The sequence below is a fragment of the Maylandia zebra genome, linkage group LG20 (assembly GCF_041146795.1).
Source record: "Maylandia zebra isolate NMK-2024a linkage group LG20, Mzebra_GT3a, whole genome shotgun sequence".
NCBI lineage: Eukaryota > Metazoa > Chordata > Actinopteri > Cichliformes > Cichlidae > Maylandia > Maylandia zebra.
The window spans coordinates 33,333,141-33,351,722 of record NC_135186.1 but is presented as its reverse complement, the minus strand read 5'-3'; the positions used below and the strand labels follow the sequence as shown (position 1 = coordinate 33,351,722).

General features: G+C 40.3%; 1 protein-coding gene and 1 long non-coding RNA gene across 2 annotated transcripts; both read right to left on the bottom strand.

Moving 5' to 3' along the window:
* Window positions 1–3,700: 3,700 nt before the first annotated feature.
* On the bottom strand, window positions 3,701–5,438 carry LOC143414286 (uncharacterized). The gene is made up of 4 exons (XR_013094816.1): window positions 5,311–5,438; window positions 4,892–4,945; window positions 4,569–4,794; window positions 3,701–4,465 (listed from the first exon to the last, which is right to left on the bottom strand). It is a non-coding gene; the product is annotated as an uncharacterized LOC143414286 (long non-coding RNA).
* A 1,944-nt stretch (window positions 5,439–7,382) lies between these two features.
* LOC112436645 (uncharacterized) lies at window positions 7,383–12,981 on the bottom strand. Its single transcript, XM_076878649.1, has 5 exons — window positions 12,850–12,981; window positions 11,927–12,028; window positions 8,513–8,550; window positions 8,279–8,434; window positions 7,383–7,819 (listed from the first exon to the last, which is right to left on the bottom strand). Exons 2-5 carry the CDS (start codon window positions 11,952–11,954, stop codon window positions 7,715–7,717), a joined length of 327 nt encoding a protein of 108 aa, XP_076734764.1. The 5' UTR covers window positions 11,955–12,028; window positions 12,850–12,981; the 3' UTR covers window positions 7,383–7,714.
* Window positions 12,982–18,582: the final 5,601 nt, after the last annotated feature.

Below are 18,582 nucleotides of genomic sequence, written 5' to 3'. Positions count from 1 at the left end.
AACAAATAATTACATTGATTCTTGTAAAGAGTTTCCAAAAAGGTTTTGACTGGCAACAACGCTCACCTGCTAAATCCAACAGAACACCACTGGGACATTATGTTTCACTCCATCTGACTGTGCAGGAGCTCAGTGTTGGGTATGGTAAATGGTCTGTTTCATATTTAGTGCTTTTAGACTCTTCCTGGTTGTTGATGAGACTTTGCAGAAAGCAGCTTCACCTCTGATCACACACACACACACACACACACACACACACACACACACACACACACACACACACACACACACACACTCAACTCCACTCACTCACCTGGAGGATCAACACTCAGGCTAATGATGCTGATGTGGTTATTGCTCTGGGGATTTAGCAGGTGAGCTAAATCATGTGTAACATGTGAATTTCCTGAGTGTGGCATTAATAAAGTCTGTGTCTATGTCAAAGCTGACGTTTAAATTCCTTTTTAAATTTACCAACATTTCTGATTTGCGGTTAAGACTGTGACATGTTTTCACCATTTGAAAGCCAGAAGAGTGATCACTCTTGAAGCCTGGTTGCTGCAGAATACTAGGAGTACTAGTTCTAGTACTACTGCTACTCCACAAAGCACATTGTTCAGGAATTTCACAAATTTGCTTACGTCTAATGTGTTGGCTTACAGGTAAACTTGTTTTGCAGATGGATAGGATGAAAACTTCCAGCATCACATAATGTTTTCCGATCAGTAGGTTTGGAGTAAAAAAGAACTGGACATATATTTGTCTTCTTTGGGCTACTTTTATGTCAAGAAAGTTAACTTATTTAGAACTGTGATCAAGGATAACACATAAACCCTTGCAAATGTGATGGTAAAAGAGTCTAACATCTAGGTGTTACATGGTGTTGCAGGTGATAAAGATCCATAAACTACTTCCATTTGTTTAGAGGTGATTGCCAGTTTTGTTGGGATTTTTAGAGATACAGAGATCCTGTTCTGCTTTACTTAAAAAAAAAAAAAAAAGGATTTTCAGAGCTGTTGATATATTAATCAGTGTTCATAGAAACATGGATCAACCCTGTTTTGACAGTGAGAGTGTTACATTGTGACAGTTTCCATAAAAGTCTGCAAATTCTCTGAACAGGTAGCCATGAAGCAGCCATTTTTTTAAAAGATTAATTAAACTTAATATTATTTGTATGGCCATATCACAACAACAGCATAGCCTTAAACCAGGTTTGGAGTAAAGAGAACTGGACATATAGTTTCTTTTTTTGGGTTACTTTGAAGTGAAGAAAGTTAACTTGTTTAGAACTGTGATCAAGGATAACACGTAAAACGTTGAACGTTTCAATATAAAAAGTGTACAAACTCCAGAAAAGTGGCAACTGAGGTGGCAAAATTGCAGGCAATTTTCACTTAAGTAGAAGTACAGCTGCTAGTGTCAAAAACACTCGAGTAAAAGCTTGATAAAGTATCGGGTCAGAAATGTGCTCAAATTGAGGAAGTCAAAGTAGTAACCTAACTGAACCTTGTGCTATAATAAAAAAATAAAATAATATTAGTAGATAGGACTACAAACTTAGTCTGGTGGTAAAAGGCACAAAGGCCTCAGGGGGACATTTGGCAGCCAGGGTTAGAGCTCAGACAGCTGGAGCCTGGGGGTTGGGGCTAACAACACTGACTGGTAAAAGAATCTAACATCCAAGTGTTACATGGTGTTGCAGGTGACAAAAAGCCATAAACCACTGTTTAGAGGTTGTTGTGGAAGTTTTCCGTTTAATAAAGCCTGCAGACAAGCGATGAGCGGTAGCTAACATTCTTTAATCAAGACAAAGAACAGAAATCGAGCTTGGTGAGGGACTGCCATCGCTGGGGCAGAGGGTGAGCAGAGTCTCTCACTGAGCCTAGCATGGCTCTCAGTTTTGTCTTTCCCGCAAAGAAAGTTTCACACTGCCTTGCTATCTTTTACAGTGGAGAAAAGACAAAAAGACTCTTCCTGTGGAGTTGTCTGCTTCCCCCCAACTTCCTTACCAGACCCCACTATCTGTTAAACTGTTTAAATGGAGTGTGAGGCAGACATGCTAAAACAGTGACCTAAAAGCATTACCAATAAACAATGGGATCAATACATAAATGAAAGAAATGCAGCTGATAAAAAAGCCATAAACTACTTTCATTTGTTTAGTGGTGATTGCCAGTTTAGTTGGGTTTTTTTTGAGACACAGAGAGTGAGAGATCCTGTCCTACATTACTTTAAAAAAGAAGATATTTTCAGAGCTGTTGATATATGAAGCTCTGAGCATTGAGTGTTGCATTGTGAGAGTTTCAGTAAAAAGCCTGCAAATTATTGCATTTATACTGGAGAGCAAAGAAAAATTAAATTCTACTTGTACTATGGAAAATCAGTTTCATAAAAGCTACATAAACAGACCTGAAGAAGACTGCGTTTGTAAAACTAGCGGTAACGTGTGAGAATTATAAGTTATAAGACTGTTTCTGCTATCGATACAATTTGTGTTGTTAATCCTAAATGATTCACGGTGAGAACATCATAAGAACAAGGTCATTTTACTCCACACACACACATTTGGAAAATCACATAGTTTGACCATAAAAATTCCCAGAATAATTAGTATTTGAGATTGCTGAAGCAACATCACTAAAGAAAAATATCCTTGCATGTCACTTTCGTTTAAAAATATAAAAAATGTGAAGTTTTTTTTTGTAAAACATAAAAACAACAAAACTTAAGACCTTAAGAATCTCCTTATGAATTTTGTGAATATCTAGATCATTGGTGTTTGGATTTGAGGGTCAACAGGGCGAACACTGAGGCTGGGTATTAGAAATACAACATGGCAACATGAGACATGTTAACTCTGAGAACACTAACATCTAGATTAAGGTGTGAGAGGTAAATACATAACAGAAGCTAAAAAGGAGTTGCTTGTCTCTAGATTAGTTAAAATAAATTGAAAATAAACTGATTTGAACACGTTTGATGCATTATACAAAAAAAAGGTTCATGATATAGTTCACATGATCTAAGCAAGAGTGACTCGGAATCTCAAATGTTAAAGTACACTTACTGATTGTACTTTTACTACATGAGCTAATGTAGATGCTCTAAAAGCACGCTGGCTGAAAAAGAACCACACGTTTGGAGAAACTGTGCTGTAACTTCTCATACTGTGAAGTTTTCTGACAAAAGTGAATTGAAAACTTATGCTGTACAGTTTACTAAGGGGTCCTTTGCTGGGCCATGTGCAATTACACAAAAGAACAAGTTAAATTTCACCATAACACTGACTGGAGAAAAGCCAAATTGGGATTCTAATTGACATTACAACTGAAATCAGTGCTGTGATAGTTAGTTTAAGATCACAACCTGATTTAAAACACAGTCTAACATCAACATTCTTGCCCCTGAAAATAGGTCAGGGTGGCCGAAAAATGTACTTTAAAAATGAGATTTTCTTTTTGTTTCATTGGAACAGTAAAGTACCATTACAAAGAAATGAGTACACCTTTGTAGATATCACTGATATGGAGTTTTTCATGTTTTACATACAGACTTTCTCATTTAAACTGGTGACTTAAAAGTTTAGCAGCAAGACACTTGTTTCCTTTGTTCCATCAAACATTTCTTTCAGCCATCTGTGTTTATCAGAGCGATATGTGACTAATTTTTTATTGAATCACCAGAAAGTACACAAATACAAGATTAAATATTTTATTTATTTATCAAAAGATACATAATTACACATTGATACAATGAATAAGGTGTCTATAAAAATTACACATGGTGTAAGAAAAACATTATAACATACAAATAAGTGTTTTAAGATAATCTGACATACTTTAAAAGCATAAGAATAAAAGTTTTTTTAAAAAAAAAATCATGTTCTTTGATGATCACATTACATGTATCACATTTTTTAAAGCATAACGTAGGGTGTTCACAAAAACAGTTTTATGATTACTTTTTCCACAGTGCTTGTATGCCTCTTGCAAAACTATGTACTTATCACCATATGACATAATAACTCACGATTATGCAAGACCAGCCATGAAATGTCCGTCGCTTCAATCATTTGTCCCCGCTGCTGCCCTCAGACCCAGTCTGTGGGGTAAAATTGCTTTTTTGGTGGTTCATAAAAAATATCTCAAAAAGCGATGTTAGTGAGGGGACCAGAAACACTGGGTTGCAGAGCAGTTGGTAAGGACTTGTATATTTCTGGAGAGTCTGCAAAAGCTGTCTTGCTCGTGCTCCTGATTGGATATGTGGAGCCCGGCTCTGATATCTCACTGGTGGCAGCTAAAGGTAGGCATGCCTTGGAGGCGGAGTTGGTCTCGGGCGCAATCTTTCAAACGAGCCTCACGGCATTTCAGGCAACCTCAGGCCGGAAACAACATCCGGTCACTCGCGGTCAAAATCCACGCAGAGCTGGTGTTTCGCAGGGATCAGGTTAACACATCTGGGTCTAAAAATATAAAGAAAAACAAAAAGAGTTTTAAAACACGCAAACTAGCAAAATATCAAAGAAGCATAACATAACAATAACAAGATGATATAGCAAATCTTGCCTGTCCCCGGCGGACAGGCGCAAGTTTTTCCCAGAGGGTTGCGGGAGAGAACAAGCTCCGACGGGAATGGAACTGGGGCCAGATGAAGCAGGGCGATCTAGCGTAGAGAGCAAATACTCTCTGTCCCGTGTGGAGAGACGAATATTCTTTCCTGTGGATCGCACAAGCACTGGTGGTGAAGAATTCGGGGAACTCGTACCAATAAAGGTGTCCAAGTCAGAGATATCTAGAAAGTTTGATAAAAATGAAAAAAGAGGGTAAATGTTTTGTTTTTCTTGTACAATTAGCTGTTAAGAAGGGGAACAAGAATGAACCAAACCTACCAATTCGATCGAGAGACTCAAAAAAAGAGGAGTTGAGCAGGTTTATCTCAGAGTCTGAAAAGAAATAACATCGAGTATTTACAAACAGTAAAAATATAAACATTATATGAACAAGAGTGAGAAAAAATGAGATACCCGATGAGGCCATGATAGGTGATGTAGACATGTAATGTATAAACTTTTACGGGGGTTAAAAGTGGAGCTTATATATATTTTAAAGTGTATTGCACGTGGGATAGGCTCCAGCGCACTGCGCGAGCCTGAGAAAAGGATAAGTGGAGGCGAATGGATGGATGGATGGTGTATTGTACCTGTTACAAACCATTGTGATATTTATTTATTTATTTAAATGAAAGGATTGACAGAATGGTAAAAAGGAAAATGCAAAAATGTAGTTAGAGAGCAAGATTAACACTTACCGAATGATATGCGGATAAGGAAAGAGACGCAAGTTGCTGTTGAAATCGGCCGCTCCCTATGCGAAGTCGCAAGCAGTCTGAGCGGTTCCAGTTGTTGATATGGCTGAAGGCAGGGGTCTTCTGGGGGTTCGAAGATAGTCTTAACATCAGCGGGAGATCTTAAAATCAGACCTGGAGTGGATTGGCTAACCGGGGTGCGAAGGGAGCGGTGCAAGGGTTATGTGATTGGCAGCGGGGCGCAGTGAGGCGGAGTTGGTCTAAGGGGGGAATTTTCAAACGAGGTAAGCAGCGCATTCGGGAGCAGAGCGGGGAGCGAACAAGCAGGAAAAAATTGTGCTCTGGAAGCTGTTGCGGGTCGGTGCGATTAAGAGCGAGGTAGAACTTAGACTCTGCGTAGAATTTTAGAGGTAGCTAGCAAGAGGCAAGTTTTTGAAGAAAAAAGAGTAAGGAGCTTTCCCAATGTTTTTGGATTATAGCGCTTTTTTTTGGGAATAGAGGGGTAGCTAACAAGTTATTGTAGGGTTTTGGAGAAATCGCGGAGAAATTTTTAAAAGGAGTTTTGGCTTTGTTTGGCTGAGCATGAAGGGAGCCGCGGGGCGCTGAATTTGAGAAAAAAGACTAAGGATTTTTTCAGGATTTTCCCTGTTATCGAATATAAGGTTTTGGGAATAGAGGGGGTACCCTAACAAGTTATTGTAGGGTTTTGGAGAAATAGCGGAGGGTTTTTTAAGGAGTTTTCCCTACTTATGTATCTAAGGATTAGGTTAAGGGGGCTGCGGGGATCGCGAGTTGTTTTTTCTGAGTATGAGTTTTATTCTAAATCTACAAATGCATATAAATCTAAATAAAGTTTTCCCCCAAGGCATGCAGCATGTGTTTGTGGCCATACTGAACGTTACAAAAGCACAAGTTTAACTAAACAATTTTAATATGGTTTAATACATTTTTAAACACATGAGCACGGAGCCCGAGAGAGCACGGTCCGGAGACACGGGCGCGCCCCCGCGCGCCCAGACACACAGCCTCGGGCGCGCGCGGGCGCGCGCACACACACTGACCCGCCACCAGATGGCGCTTTTTGAGCATAAAAAAATAAATAAATTTTTTTAATTGCTTAAAGAAATAAAAGAATGCTAATTTGATATATAAGAAACTTTCTAAATAATCAATTATATTTTTATGAATATCATATTTTTATGAATATCATATTTTTATGAATATCATATTTTTATTATTTAATTACTTCCTACTTCCGGACTTCCGGAGCTAATTTAATTAGGGGATAATTTAATTAGGGGTCATAAATCAATTAAGGGGGTCATAAATCACTGCGTTTGACGAAAGGGGTATAATATCACTCTCTCAGGTGTCTCCCCGTGGCGAGGAGTTAAGTAAGAAGTGTGAGAAGCGGGAAGCGTCGCCTTTATTTGTTTGGTAGTTTTTTTCCTTTGTTGCTGCGACTACTTCCTTTGTTTTTTGGCATTACTGGTAAAAAACGGCTTTGCCGGCTCTTTAAGTTAAGATTATTTGTAATAAAACTATTTTACATACTGAACACCTCTGTCTGGTTTCCTTTTCATTCCATTCCTGACCCATTTATCACCGGTCCCCACACTCACACCCCTTATTTTTCTATGAAGGTTTGAGCCTTGAGAGTGTATAAACAAGAGAAAATGTGAAAATGTTCATGCCTGTCTGAGAAAAGTGTATAAAGTGTGTAGTGAGGGGTTTTACAGCCTTACATCTATACAGAAAATATTTACATCTATAATAAACTAGGGAACACTGTACATGTTTTGTACACTGATTGTACAAAACATGCACTAAACAAATCATACTTGTGAGTCCTCAAAGTTACACACCAATCATTGTGTACACTTGTAAATCTTACTTTACGGTTGTGGATCATATCGTACACATTTGCAAACCTTCTCTCCATATTTATGCTACATCAACGTTTCTGACACTATTTAGAGAACAAATAAAAGGAGACACTTCAGACCTTCATCCAGTCTCAACTGAAACTTCAGCGCTGTTATGCTGAAAAGTTAAATATTAACAAGTGTAGGTATTAAAAAACATTTTTACATTAGAATTTTTTTCTGTCTTTTTATTGTTTGTTTCAGTCTGACTGATGACAACAGCAACAGGTGACACAGCAGTTAATCTGAGTTCCATTGGTTTGGTAAAATACACACTAAAATAAAATAGATGAAGTTAGCCACCTGGAGCCTTTTTGCTGACTACATTTAAGGATCGTGCTCCAGGAGCAGCCTGCCAGTCATACCATCATGCCATCTGTTAAACTAAACTAAAAGTAGCTGTAATAAAAACAACTTTCAGTGTAATTGTTTGACAGACAGATGGTCATAAACAGAAAAATATACTGTTGTATGGATTCTGTTCATCTGTTAGCCACCGAGCTTTCATCAGCAGCATCACTACTGATGTTTTTGGACATATGAGGAGGTGAAGCATCTGCGGTGTGGTCGGCAGAGCTGGCATGTACCTGGGGACGAAGTACAAACATAAATTGCATTACCACAGGGGGCGCTGTTGGTGGCACGATAGTGGGAGAAATCCACTTCAGTATAATCAACTGCATTCATGTCATCTTCAGTCCTAAAGGAATCAAACTTCAGTCTCTCAAAATATGATGTAAATGAATAAAAATTCATACAGATAAACTCTGAGAGAAGATAAAATATGTGTACAAGAAATATTTAAGTATGAAATCTTAAAAAACATTTGCTATCAGCTTGTTAATAAAACAAGAATGAACCAAAAAAAATGCAATTTATGTTAAATGCAAAAAAACAAACAAAAACTAAAAAGCAGCATTTTTAAGCATTAATACTAGCAATCGCATAAAATATCTATCAATGATAAATTACTTTAATGCACAAACTGTGATCTAGATCCTAATTTCTGACCTCAGAGCTTAAAATCAGACCACAGTTTTACTTACTTTGTTGTGAGGAGAGGTGGAGAGGCTGTAGAGGTCTATTGTTTTCATCTCCATCTGGTTGGAGGTTTTTGGTGCAGCATCTGTTGAGGACACGTCTGCAGGAGGTGAACTGCTCTGTCTGTCCCCCTCTCTGATCTCTATATATATGTTGTTGCCCTGCAGAAGGAACAAACCAGCTGATTGATACAACTCAAGCTGTGATGAAGCTCAGGTGTCACAGTTCCTAAAACTCACCTGTGTGATGTCAGCACGCTCAGATTCCACAGGAGGTCCTGAAAAATATGCAGATCAGAAGATAAACATCAGTCTTTAACCAGCAGAACTACATCTGTAGATCTGAAAGGATCAGACAAAGAGGACCAACGAGGGATTAATACTAAAGAAAAAGGAGCCTGCCTATCAATAATGACAATTTCTTTTAACCAGTCATTGTTCTTATTCCCAAATGAAGAACTGATGGTGTTGACAAAGAGGGAAGGGTAGACTGATTAGACTGGATAGACTCTGTTTTAAATCTTATTTTCTTTTCTTTTTTTTTTTCTTTTTTTTTTTGGCCTGTCCCGTTTGGCTCTTTTGCCATCAGAATTGTTGTCTAAAGGCAAAGAAAGATGCCCAATGGATTTACTTTACCAAACTGACCATCCCAGCCTTGCCGTAATGGTCCATTTGATTCACCTTTTATTGTTTATTTTATTTTCACTTACTGAATACGGGACAGACTTGACTGGGGGAAAGAAGGGGAGAAAGAAAGAGGGAAAGGGAAACAGCTGAGAAGAGGGACGGGGGAGAAGGGCAAAAGACAAAAACCAACAGAACGGGCAGAGAAAAAAAAATGCATATATCAATCACCTGGATCACCTGCTGAGAAAGAAAAAAGAAAGCAAGCAGAAGAGAACAAGAGTAATAGAATAAACAACATCACAATGATATATGGGAATATGACAGTAAATACTAAATGTTAAACATTATTGTGCAGCACATAAGATCAACAGAACACAGTGTGCTTTGAGGTAGGAGCCAAAAAGGGTGTAGTTTGTGGGTGTGATCACCCGTGTGCACAGCTGTGAGCATGGACGCGCTTGTTTTTTGTTTTTTAAAAGGTTCCTTCATGTAATAATCTGCTAGAGGGTGTGGGGGGGCCACAGCCCCGTCCTCCAGGGCATGAAGCAGGTGTGGAGGAGATCAAAACTCCAGACATCCAGAGGCCCCCAGAACACAAGAGACCAAGGAAGACCAACAGAGGGGCAGCTGCGCCACTGTCCCGGAAAGAGCTGAGGAGAGTCCCAGATGAGGGCTCACTCAGCAGCCGCGGAGCAGAAGCCAGGGGGAGTTGCAGTGACGCGCCCGTGAGCTCCGCCGGCAGCCAGCTGTGCCTGAGTGACCGAGCCCCAGGCCGAGAGGCCGGGGGCACCCCACCTCCGAAGTGGCCCGAGCGAGCCCCAGGCTCCAGGCCCCGATAAGCGGCCGCCAAGGAGTGAGCCGGTGTGTACCTGGATGCCCATCCCCGGACACAAAGAACCACCAACGCACCGATGTCTGAGGGAGTCCGCCACTGGCAGGGGAAGTGGTGGTAGGGGGAGATAGGCCTCCAAACCTTGGAGGGCCTGAGATGTCCCCAGAGAGGTGGCGCCTGACACCCAACCTGACATATAGACACAGACATACAGGCCCACACAGATACAAACATCCATTCCCACCCTCATGCTCTCATATGCACTTACTCCACACTCAACCAACGTGGAGACAGACATAAAGAGACGTTGTACACACGATTACACTCCCCAAGCATACTCTACAAACCGGGTCTAGGTACCCTTGCCCCTGAAGGGGGGGACTGCACCAAGACCCAGGTGGTGTTTCCCTTTTCCCTGCGGTGGGGAGAGGCAGACCGCCCCGACTCTGCAGCAGCAGGAAGGCTCCACACTCCAGACCGCAGCCGGACGGCCAATGTTATTTTCAATTTAGTTTTTAAAAATAATATCAAGAATGTTGGACATGTGTTAAATATAAATAAAAACAATGCAATGATTCCCAAACCTCTTAAACTGATATTTTATTCATTAGAAAATAAAAAAAAAATCAATCAAATGAGGCTTTTTTTTATAATGTCATGAAACACAGTAGCTCATTTTGAATTTAATGTCAGAAAAAATGCCTCACAAAAGTTTGCATGGGGGCAACAGGAGGCTGGAACAATAAGCATTGCTAAACCCAAACAGCTGGAAGAATAACTCTTTCGTAACAGGTCAGTAACTCGGTATAAAAAGAGCATCTTAAAGAGGTGAAGTTTCAAAGAAGTAAAGGAGTCTTCTCTCAGCTAAAGATCAATTTTCATTGACTGAAGCAAAGTGGAAAACTGTTCTGTAGTGAGATCAATTAAAAGCTGAAATTCTCTTGGATGTTGCATCTGCTGGACTAAAGAGAAAGACTGTTCCGTTTATTATCAGTGCTCAGGTCAAAAGCCTGCATCTCTGATGGTACGGGGGTTCATCAGTATCTGTGGAATTGGAAGCTTCAACACCTGAAAAGGCACCATCAATGCTGGAAGGTGTACTCCCATCCAGACGTCTTTTTAAGGGAAGGTCTTATATATAGGTATATTTCATCAACACCATATTAAACTGCATTCTGTATCTACTACACCAGCCTGGCTTCACTGCCTGGAGTCCAGACCTTTGACCAGCTCAAAATATTTGGAGCATCATTAAACCAAACACATGACAGAGAAGACTCAGGACTGCTGAGCAGCTCGAAACCTCTAACAGACAAGAACAGGACGACATTCCTAACAGCTAGTCTCCTCAGTCCCCTCGGTCTCCAGATGTTTCCAGACTGTTGTTAAAAGATGAGGGGACGCTACATGGTGCGCCATCATTTCTGAAAATGGTACATGTTCTCAGTTTAAACATTTGATGTAATTTATGTGTTCTATTTGAATTTTGTGTTCATAATGTGACGAAAATGTTATTTTCCCAGTAAACAGACTGCATGATTTTAGAAGTTCTGACAGACTGAATTTGAGAATATTTGAGCCACAGTTGGAAGCTCATTTCAGGCTTTTAATTGTCATTTTCCTTGTGTTACTTATGTTGTCAGGACATTAATATTTTCTGGACAGAAACCAGTTCCCTATGATATGTATTTCTAAATTTTACTATGTTTAAGTTTTTAAAGGGTTTAATGGGACGACTCTTTGTTATATTTCCCTAAAAAGGTCCAGGGGATGAGGGAAAGTGATAAAAAGTGTCTGGGTCAAAAAAAGGAGACAGGGAGGCAAAATGGTTAAACTAAAGAGGTTTATTAATGCTTCTGTTAGTAACTGAACTAAAAGACATGGTTAAGCCGCTATCACCATTTAAAGAAGCAAACCAAAAGTCAGGCATCAGTCAGTGAACTGAAAAAGTAGATTAAAAAAAAGGATTAGTCACCAAACACTCCTCTCCACCGAGCAGGAGCAAACAATCACCAAACACAGCTCACTAGCTGCACCCACCAACATGGCTCTCTGGCACCAGAGCTCACCTTTCTCTGCCTTGTAATTGCTGATGGGAGTCAGCTGTACAAAAAAATGTGGTAGGAGAGACAGCAGGACACCCAGGGCAACTAAAGAGTTAAAAACACCATCGTGCGTGTTTCCTGTAGCCTCACCTTTGGGTTTAGCTGTCCTCTTCATCATGTAGAAAATCAACAAAGTTGCTAAAAAGGCGCTGATGATAATGACCACAATAAGACGCACATAAATCAGCACATCTGCAGGAGTTTAACAGAGAAAGGTTTTTTACTCGCAGTGTAAACATGTGGAGCAAAGCCGGTTCATTTAGCAGTAAACATACAGAATAACATGTGTTTTTGGACTGAACACAGTTACTCAGGCATTTATGTGACAAACTGCTTATCAATCATGACAGAAAAACAAATCAGAAAAAATCAATTTCCTTCTGCATGAAATTATTTAATGAAGCACAGAAAGTATTTATACTTTCACCAAGTTTTCTGTATTGAGTACCTGCTGTTGTACTTTCTGCTAAAACTTGAGCAGCTCCCTATTCTGCTTCACTCAGTAACAACTACAGCTCCCACAATGCTTTCCTCTGTCTGTGTCTGTTACACTGACACTTGTGAAAACGCTCTGAAACCAAACAGCGACTAATCACAGTCTGTATCTGTCATCTAGCACAGATGTCATGCAGTGCTGCTGTGAGGAAGTCAGCCATGTCCTCTCTCAGCTGCTGTGGTGGAAACTTATTTCTTTAGCTGTTGTGCTTTTTACTGAAGTCACTGCAATGATCAGTTTTCAGTCAAACACATGTTACATTCATTTGACAGTTTTGACTTTAATTCTACTATCATGCCAATATTTTTCTACTTTAATTCATTTCAACACATTTTTATCTTTTACTCAGAATAGAGTAGCCATTTATTGTCATTCTACATGTACATCAACACCGAGGAAAGAAGTTTACATTTTAGAAATGTTCTTCTTCCACATCTCACAGTGTGTCACTACTAGATAGTTCACTCATTAATGGATCACATATAAATCTGCATACATATAAAAATCTATAACGTACCTGAACTTCCAGATGAGGCTGATGAAGGTGTGGAGCTTCCTGAAGTTGAGCTTAAACTCTGTGCTGTTGGTGGTGTGGAGGCTGATGAGAGAAACACTGAAGCTGAAAAAGGTCTCAGAGTCCCGTTTGGTGTTGAAGAGTCATAATAAGACCACTTGAAGCAGTTTACAGTGGGGCAAAAAAGTATTTAGTCAGCCACCGATTGTGCAAGTTCCCCCACTTAAAATGATGACAGAGGTCAGTAATTTGCACCAGAGGTACACTTCAACTGTGAGAGACAGAATGTGAAAAAAAAAAATCCATGAATTCACATGGTAGGATTTGTAAAGAATTTATTCGTAAATTAGGGTGGAAAATAAGTATTTGGTCACCTCAAACAAGGAAAATCTCTGGCTCTCACAGACCTGTAACGTCTTCTGTAAGAAGCTTTTCTGTCCCCCACTCGTTACCTGTATGAATGGCACCTGTTTGAACTCATCATCTGTATAAAAGACACCTGTCCACAGCCTCAAACAGTCAGACTCCAAACTCCGCCATGGCCAAGACCAAAGAGCTTTCGAAGGACACCAGGAAAAGTATTGTAGACCTGCACCAGACTGGGAAGAGTGAATCTACAATAGGCAAGCAGCTTGGTGTGAAAAAATCAACTGTGGGAGCAATCATCAGAAAATGGAAGACATACAAGACCACTGATAATCTCCCTTGATCTGGGGCTCCACGCAAGATCTCATCCCGTGGGGTCAAAATGATCATGAGAACGGTGAGCAAAGATCCCAGAACCACACGGGGGGACCTGGTGAATGACCTGCAGAGAGCTGGGACCAAAGTAACAAAGGTCACCATCAGTAACACACTACAACGGCAGGGAATCAAATCCCGCAGTGCCAGACGTGTTCCGCTGCTGAAGCCAGTGCATGTCCAGGCCCGTCTGAAGTTTGCCAGAGAGCACATGGATGATACAGCAGAGGATTGGGAGAATGTCATGTGGTCAGATGAAACCAAAGTAGAACTTTTTGGTATAAACTCAACTCGTCGTGTTTGGAGGAAGAAGAATACTGAGTTGCATCCCAAGAACACCATACCTACTGTGAAGCATGAGGGTGGAAACATCATGCTATGGGGCTGTTTTTCTGCCAAGGGGACAGGACGACTGATCCGTGTTAAGGACAGAATGAATGGGGCCATGTATCGTGAGATTTTGAGCCAAAACCTCCTTCCATCAGTGAGAACTTTGAAGATGAAACGAGGCTGGGTCTTCCAACATGACAATGATCCAAAACACACCGCCCGGGCAACAAAGGAGTGGCTCCGTAAGAAGCATTTGAAAGTCCTGGAGTGGCCTAGCCAGTCTCCAGACCTCAACCCCATAGAAAATCTGTGGCGGCAGTTGAAAGTCCGTGTTGCTCGGCGACAGCCCCAAAACATCACTGCTCTCGAGAAGATCTGCATGGAGGAATGGGCCAAAATACCAGCTACTGTGTGTGCAAACCTGGTAAAGACCTATAGTAAACGTTTGACCTCTGTTATTGCCAACAAAGGTTATGTTACAAAGTATTGAGTTGTATTTTTGTTATTGACCAAATACTTATTTTCCACCCTGATTTACGAATAAATTCTTTACAAATCCTACCATGTGGATTCATGGATTTTATTTTATTTTATTTTTTTCACATTCTGTCTCTCACAGTTGAAGTGTACCTCTGGTGCAAATTACTGACCTCTGTCATCATTTTAGGTGGGGGAACTTGCACAATCGGTGGCTGACTAAATACTTTTTTGCCCCACTGTATATATCTGCATGTGACTGACGTGGTTATGGGCTGTTTGACAGCAGAACTGATGAAACTTGATGTTTCAGATAAATATAACATCTGTAGGTGATTTGAAGGAAAAGTAGCTGCTTTTGAGACGTGAAGCTTCTGTCACACCTTCAAAGACAAACACGACTGTTAGCAGAAACTCACCTTCTGTGACAATCAGCTCAAAATCATCGTTTCCATCTGTCAACAAGACTCTCTCCAAGGAGCACCTGTACCGTCCTGAGTCAGACTGTTTCAGCTGTGTGATGCTCACATACATAATATCATATGAGGTAACACCTTTGTTTTCATATTTAATGCTGTATCTGCCGTTCTGAGCTGCATCATCAGATGTTTCAACAAGAATGTTTCCATCTTCACATTTTTCCTTACAGAAGAGTTTCCTGCTTCCAGAGAAATAAAAGCTGCATTTAACTGTGATGTTTCCTCCTTCCTCTGCTCTGTGAGGGAGAGTTTGTGCTTTGACCAAACCAGTGTTTCCATCCTGAAGTGCTGCTGAAAGGATGAACAATCTTTAGTTACAATCTTACTATAGATTAAATGTGACAGATGATTATTAATTTGAACTGATGACAGAAGTTCAGTTAACTTCATTTTTCTGGTTTTATTTGCAAACAGCAAACTTCCTGTTTTATACACGAACACAAAGCATCTTATGTGGAAGATTCAGAGTTTAAGGTTGTGAAAAAGATACAAAAATGAAATTTGACTTTTTTTTTTTTTATCTTTGATGACATCATCATCATCACCAGCAGCAGCAGCAGCTATTTCCATATTTGTATGTGAAATGAACATTTTAGTCGCGCTGCTAAACATCCAGTTCTCACTTTGTTGCTCTTCAGCTCATTAAAAGAAGAAATGAAACACAGTGTTTGTTTCATCAGCTCTACTATTATAAGTTTGTCTCTCATAGAAGAGTAGACGAAAAGCATTTGATTATAGATTCCATGTACAAGAAAAAAGTAGAAATTTCTGGGGATCAAACTGTTGGGAAACTAAAAATATTTTGTAAAGTGCAAAAAAAAATTTGTGGAAACATTTAAATTCCACTCATATCCAAACTTCACACTATGTTTAACCACAGAAACCAATAATTATCAGAGAGAACAAAGAAATGAAGAAGTGAGTCGCAAAACGAATTATAAATGAAAATAAAATGGAGACAAATAAAAGTTAGAAGAGAGAAAGTGACAGAAATAAGAAGAGAATTTACTCACTGAGGAAGATGAAGCAGAGCAAAGTGTGTTTCATCTCAGAGCTCTGATGGTTTAATGCTGCCTCTCTTCTTCTTTACTTCAAACCAGGAACTTCTTACTTCTCTTAATGAGGAGGTCACGCCTTCAAACCACACACACACACACACACACACACACACACGCTCCTTGAGTGATGCGATCCTAAATCCCGGCAGTCTGAGTGTGTGTGCAGGTCTGGATCCTGGAGGTCACGCTGGAAGGATCCATCTAGTGGAATCACTGGACTCTCTTCATGGAGCTCATGGCTCAGTAAAACAGCTGACACGGAGCATCGTTGATCACATGATCCCTTATCTTACCTGCTTAGCCTCTTGTGTCCTTGTCTAGTGTGTTTTTTTGTATTACTTTTCCCTGGAACACTCTCTCACAAACCTAAAGAGGAATTATGGATTTGATCAACTGGTCCCTGAATGCAATTCACACCCTTTTCTCAACGAGAAGTCTGGGTTCGGGTGAGCCTGAGTGTTGAAGATATCAACCTATTTGGAACCATGGTAACAGGGTTCTTGCTGATCGGAGCTGGCTTGGCCCTGGCTTATCGAAGATTAAAGAAAGCGGAATCAGCTGTTCAAAACCCCACAAGGCTGGGATTGAATCGATGGGACGGGTGGTGAATTCTCTAAATGGGCTCATTGAGCACAGCACGCATAAGATCTTGGAGAAGCTTACGGCTGCTGTGAACACTCAGAATACGACCTCTGAGCGAAACTTGATCACATCTTGGAGAAGCTCACTGCGGTTGTGAGTTCTCAGTATCTGCTCTTTGAGCATAAGAAGGACAACATCACGGAGCGTAAGTTTGATAACATCATGGAGAAGCTCACGGCTCTCCAACAGGAGATTGAGAGACCAGTGTTGGACTGTTAGAACAGCTTTGAAATTCACATGAGTTGTTCGCACTAAAGTAAAACCACCATCACTTCATGCGGATACCACTCCAGCAACAGCTGTGATCTCAAGGCTGGAGCTAAACAAAAACACCCTGATAATAGACTGTCCTTCCTATCCTACGCAAGGCCACCTGGGTTGGCTGGAAGACTGTTTACTTAGCCTGGCAGGGCAAAGGACACTGTCTCAGCTGAACTCTGGACACACACACACACACATACACTGATATGCACACACTGATCCCCCCTCCCTTTCCAAACGCCTTCAATGCTTGTGCCCTCCCGGGGAAGATGGCGGTCGACTGGACCAGCTCAGACATGCTGCAGGACCGGATGTGCTGTCTACACCGGCTCTCTCTCACCCTTTACCCGGCCTTGTTGCTTGTCTTGTGTTTCTATGCTGTATTGATAGTCATGTGCTTTTTATGCTGAGGTGTTTTTTCTGTTATCAAACTGTTCTCCCATTAGGAGCTCAGTCTGAGTGGAGTTTTTTTTTCTCCTCCTCTCACCTCCTGTTATGTATTTTCGTTGTTTTTTTCCTATCAGCCTACCTCTCTGACATGTCTTCCCAATGTGATGTTTGTGTAAAGTTGGTCAGAAGGTTCCTTTGTAAGTGCGCATTTGCCATTAGCGTGCTGCCTGCTGTAACCCTAATTTCCTTTGGGATTAATAAAGTATTTCTGATTCTGGTCAGTATTTTAACAAGATGATGTACTTTTGAAATTATGCAAAGGACCTCATGTGCAGCGCAAGGCGGCCATTTTCTGCTTGTAGGGGATAAGTTGCAAGATCATCAGTGTGCTCCAATATCCCGAGTGAGCTGAGATATCGCTGTGGAATATAAGTGTTTATATAAAATGCATGTAACATTTCCACACTTTTTAAAGGAACCTGGTGTAATTAAGCTCTTTGTATTTAGTTCTTTACAGTCAGAGGCCACTGCCGTATTTTGTCCTTTGTATTTAATTTAATTTCCTCTATTCTTCATATGGATCTTTTTTCCTCTCATGCTGTCAAAGTTCAGTACAAGTCCATATGGTTGTTGTTGGATAAAAATAAAGGGGAAAAAAGACATTTTTGCTTATTCTGTCTTCACCAACAGTAAAAGACTGCACATTAAGAACCCCAGCAATTGTGTCCTGTGCGGGTCCCAGGCTACATATAGGTGAGAATTTGTGTGTGTGTGTGTGTAAAAAAGAAGAAGAAAACATTGTGTAAAAATATTTACACAAGTTACACATTTTCTGTTAAGTTCTGGTTACAGATAGAAAGCAAAAAACTATGTGTAAAATTCACACACACAAGTTCCCTCACTTGTATGTGCGTTTTAACATACGAGTACGAATTTTGACACGATTTTTCTTCCTTTCAGCTGATTGGTCAATGTCATGTCTCTCACAAATGTAAAAATCCAATCAGAGAACAGATGGGTTTGGCTGTCAGAGGGGCACTTTATGCAACTCACACACAAGTGCAGAGTTTAACACGTAGTTTTTTGCTTTGTATCTGTAACCAGACCTTAACAAAAAACGTGTAACTTGTGTAAATATTTTTTTACACACACACAAATTCTCATATATCATTGCACAAACATTTTCAGATATTTTGGTTTACAAGGTAACAAAACTCAGTCCACAACTACACATTTGATTTACAAGTACAAAATATTTATGGCCACAATTTGAGCCCATACAATCACATCCAATTTGTGAAATGTGCCATGATGCTTCTGCTGTGCATACACAAAGTTTCACAACACATCTTCTAAAG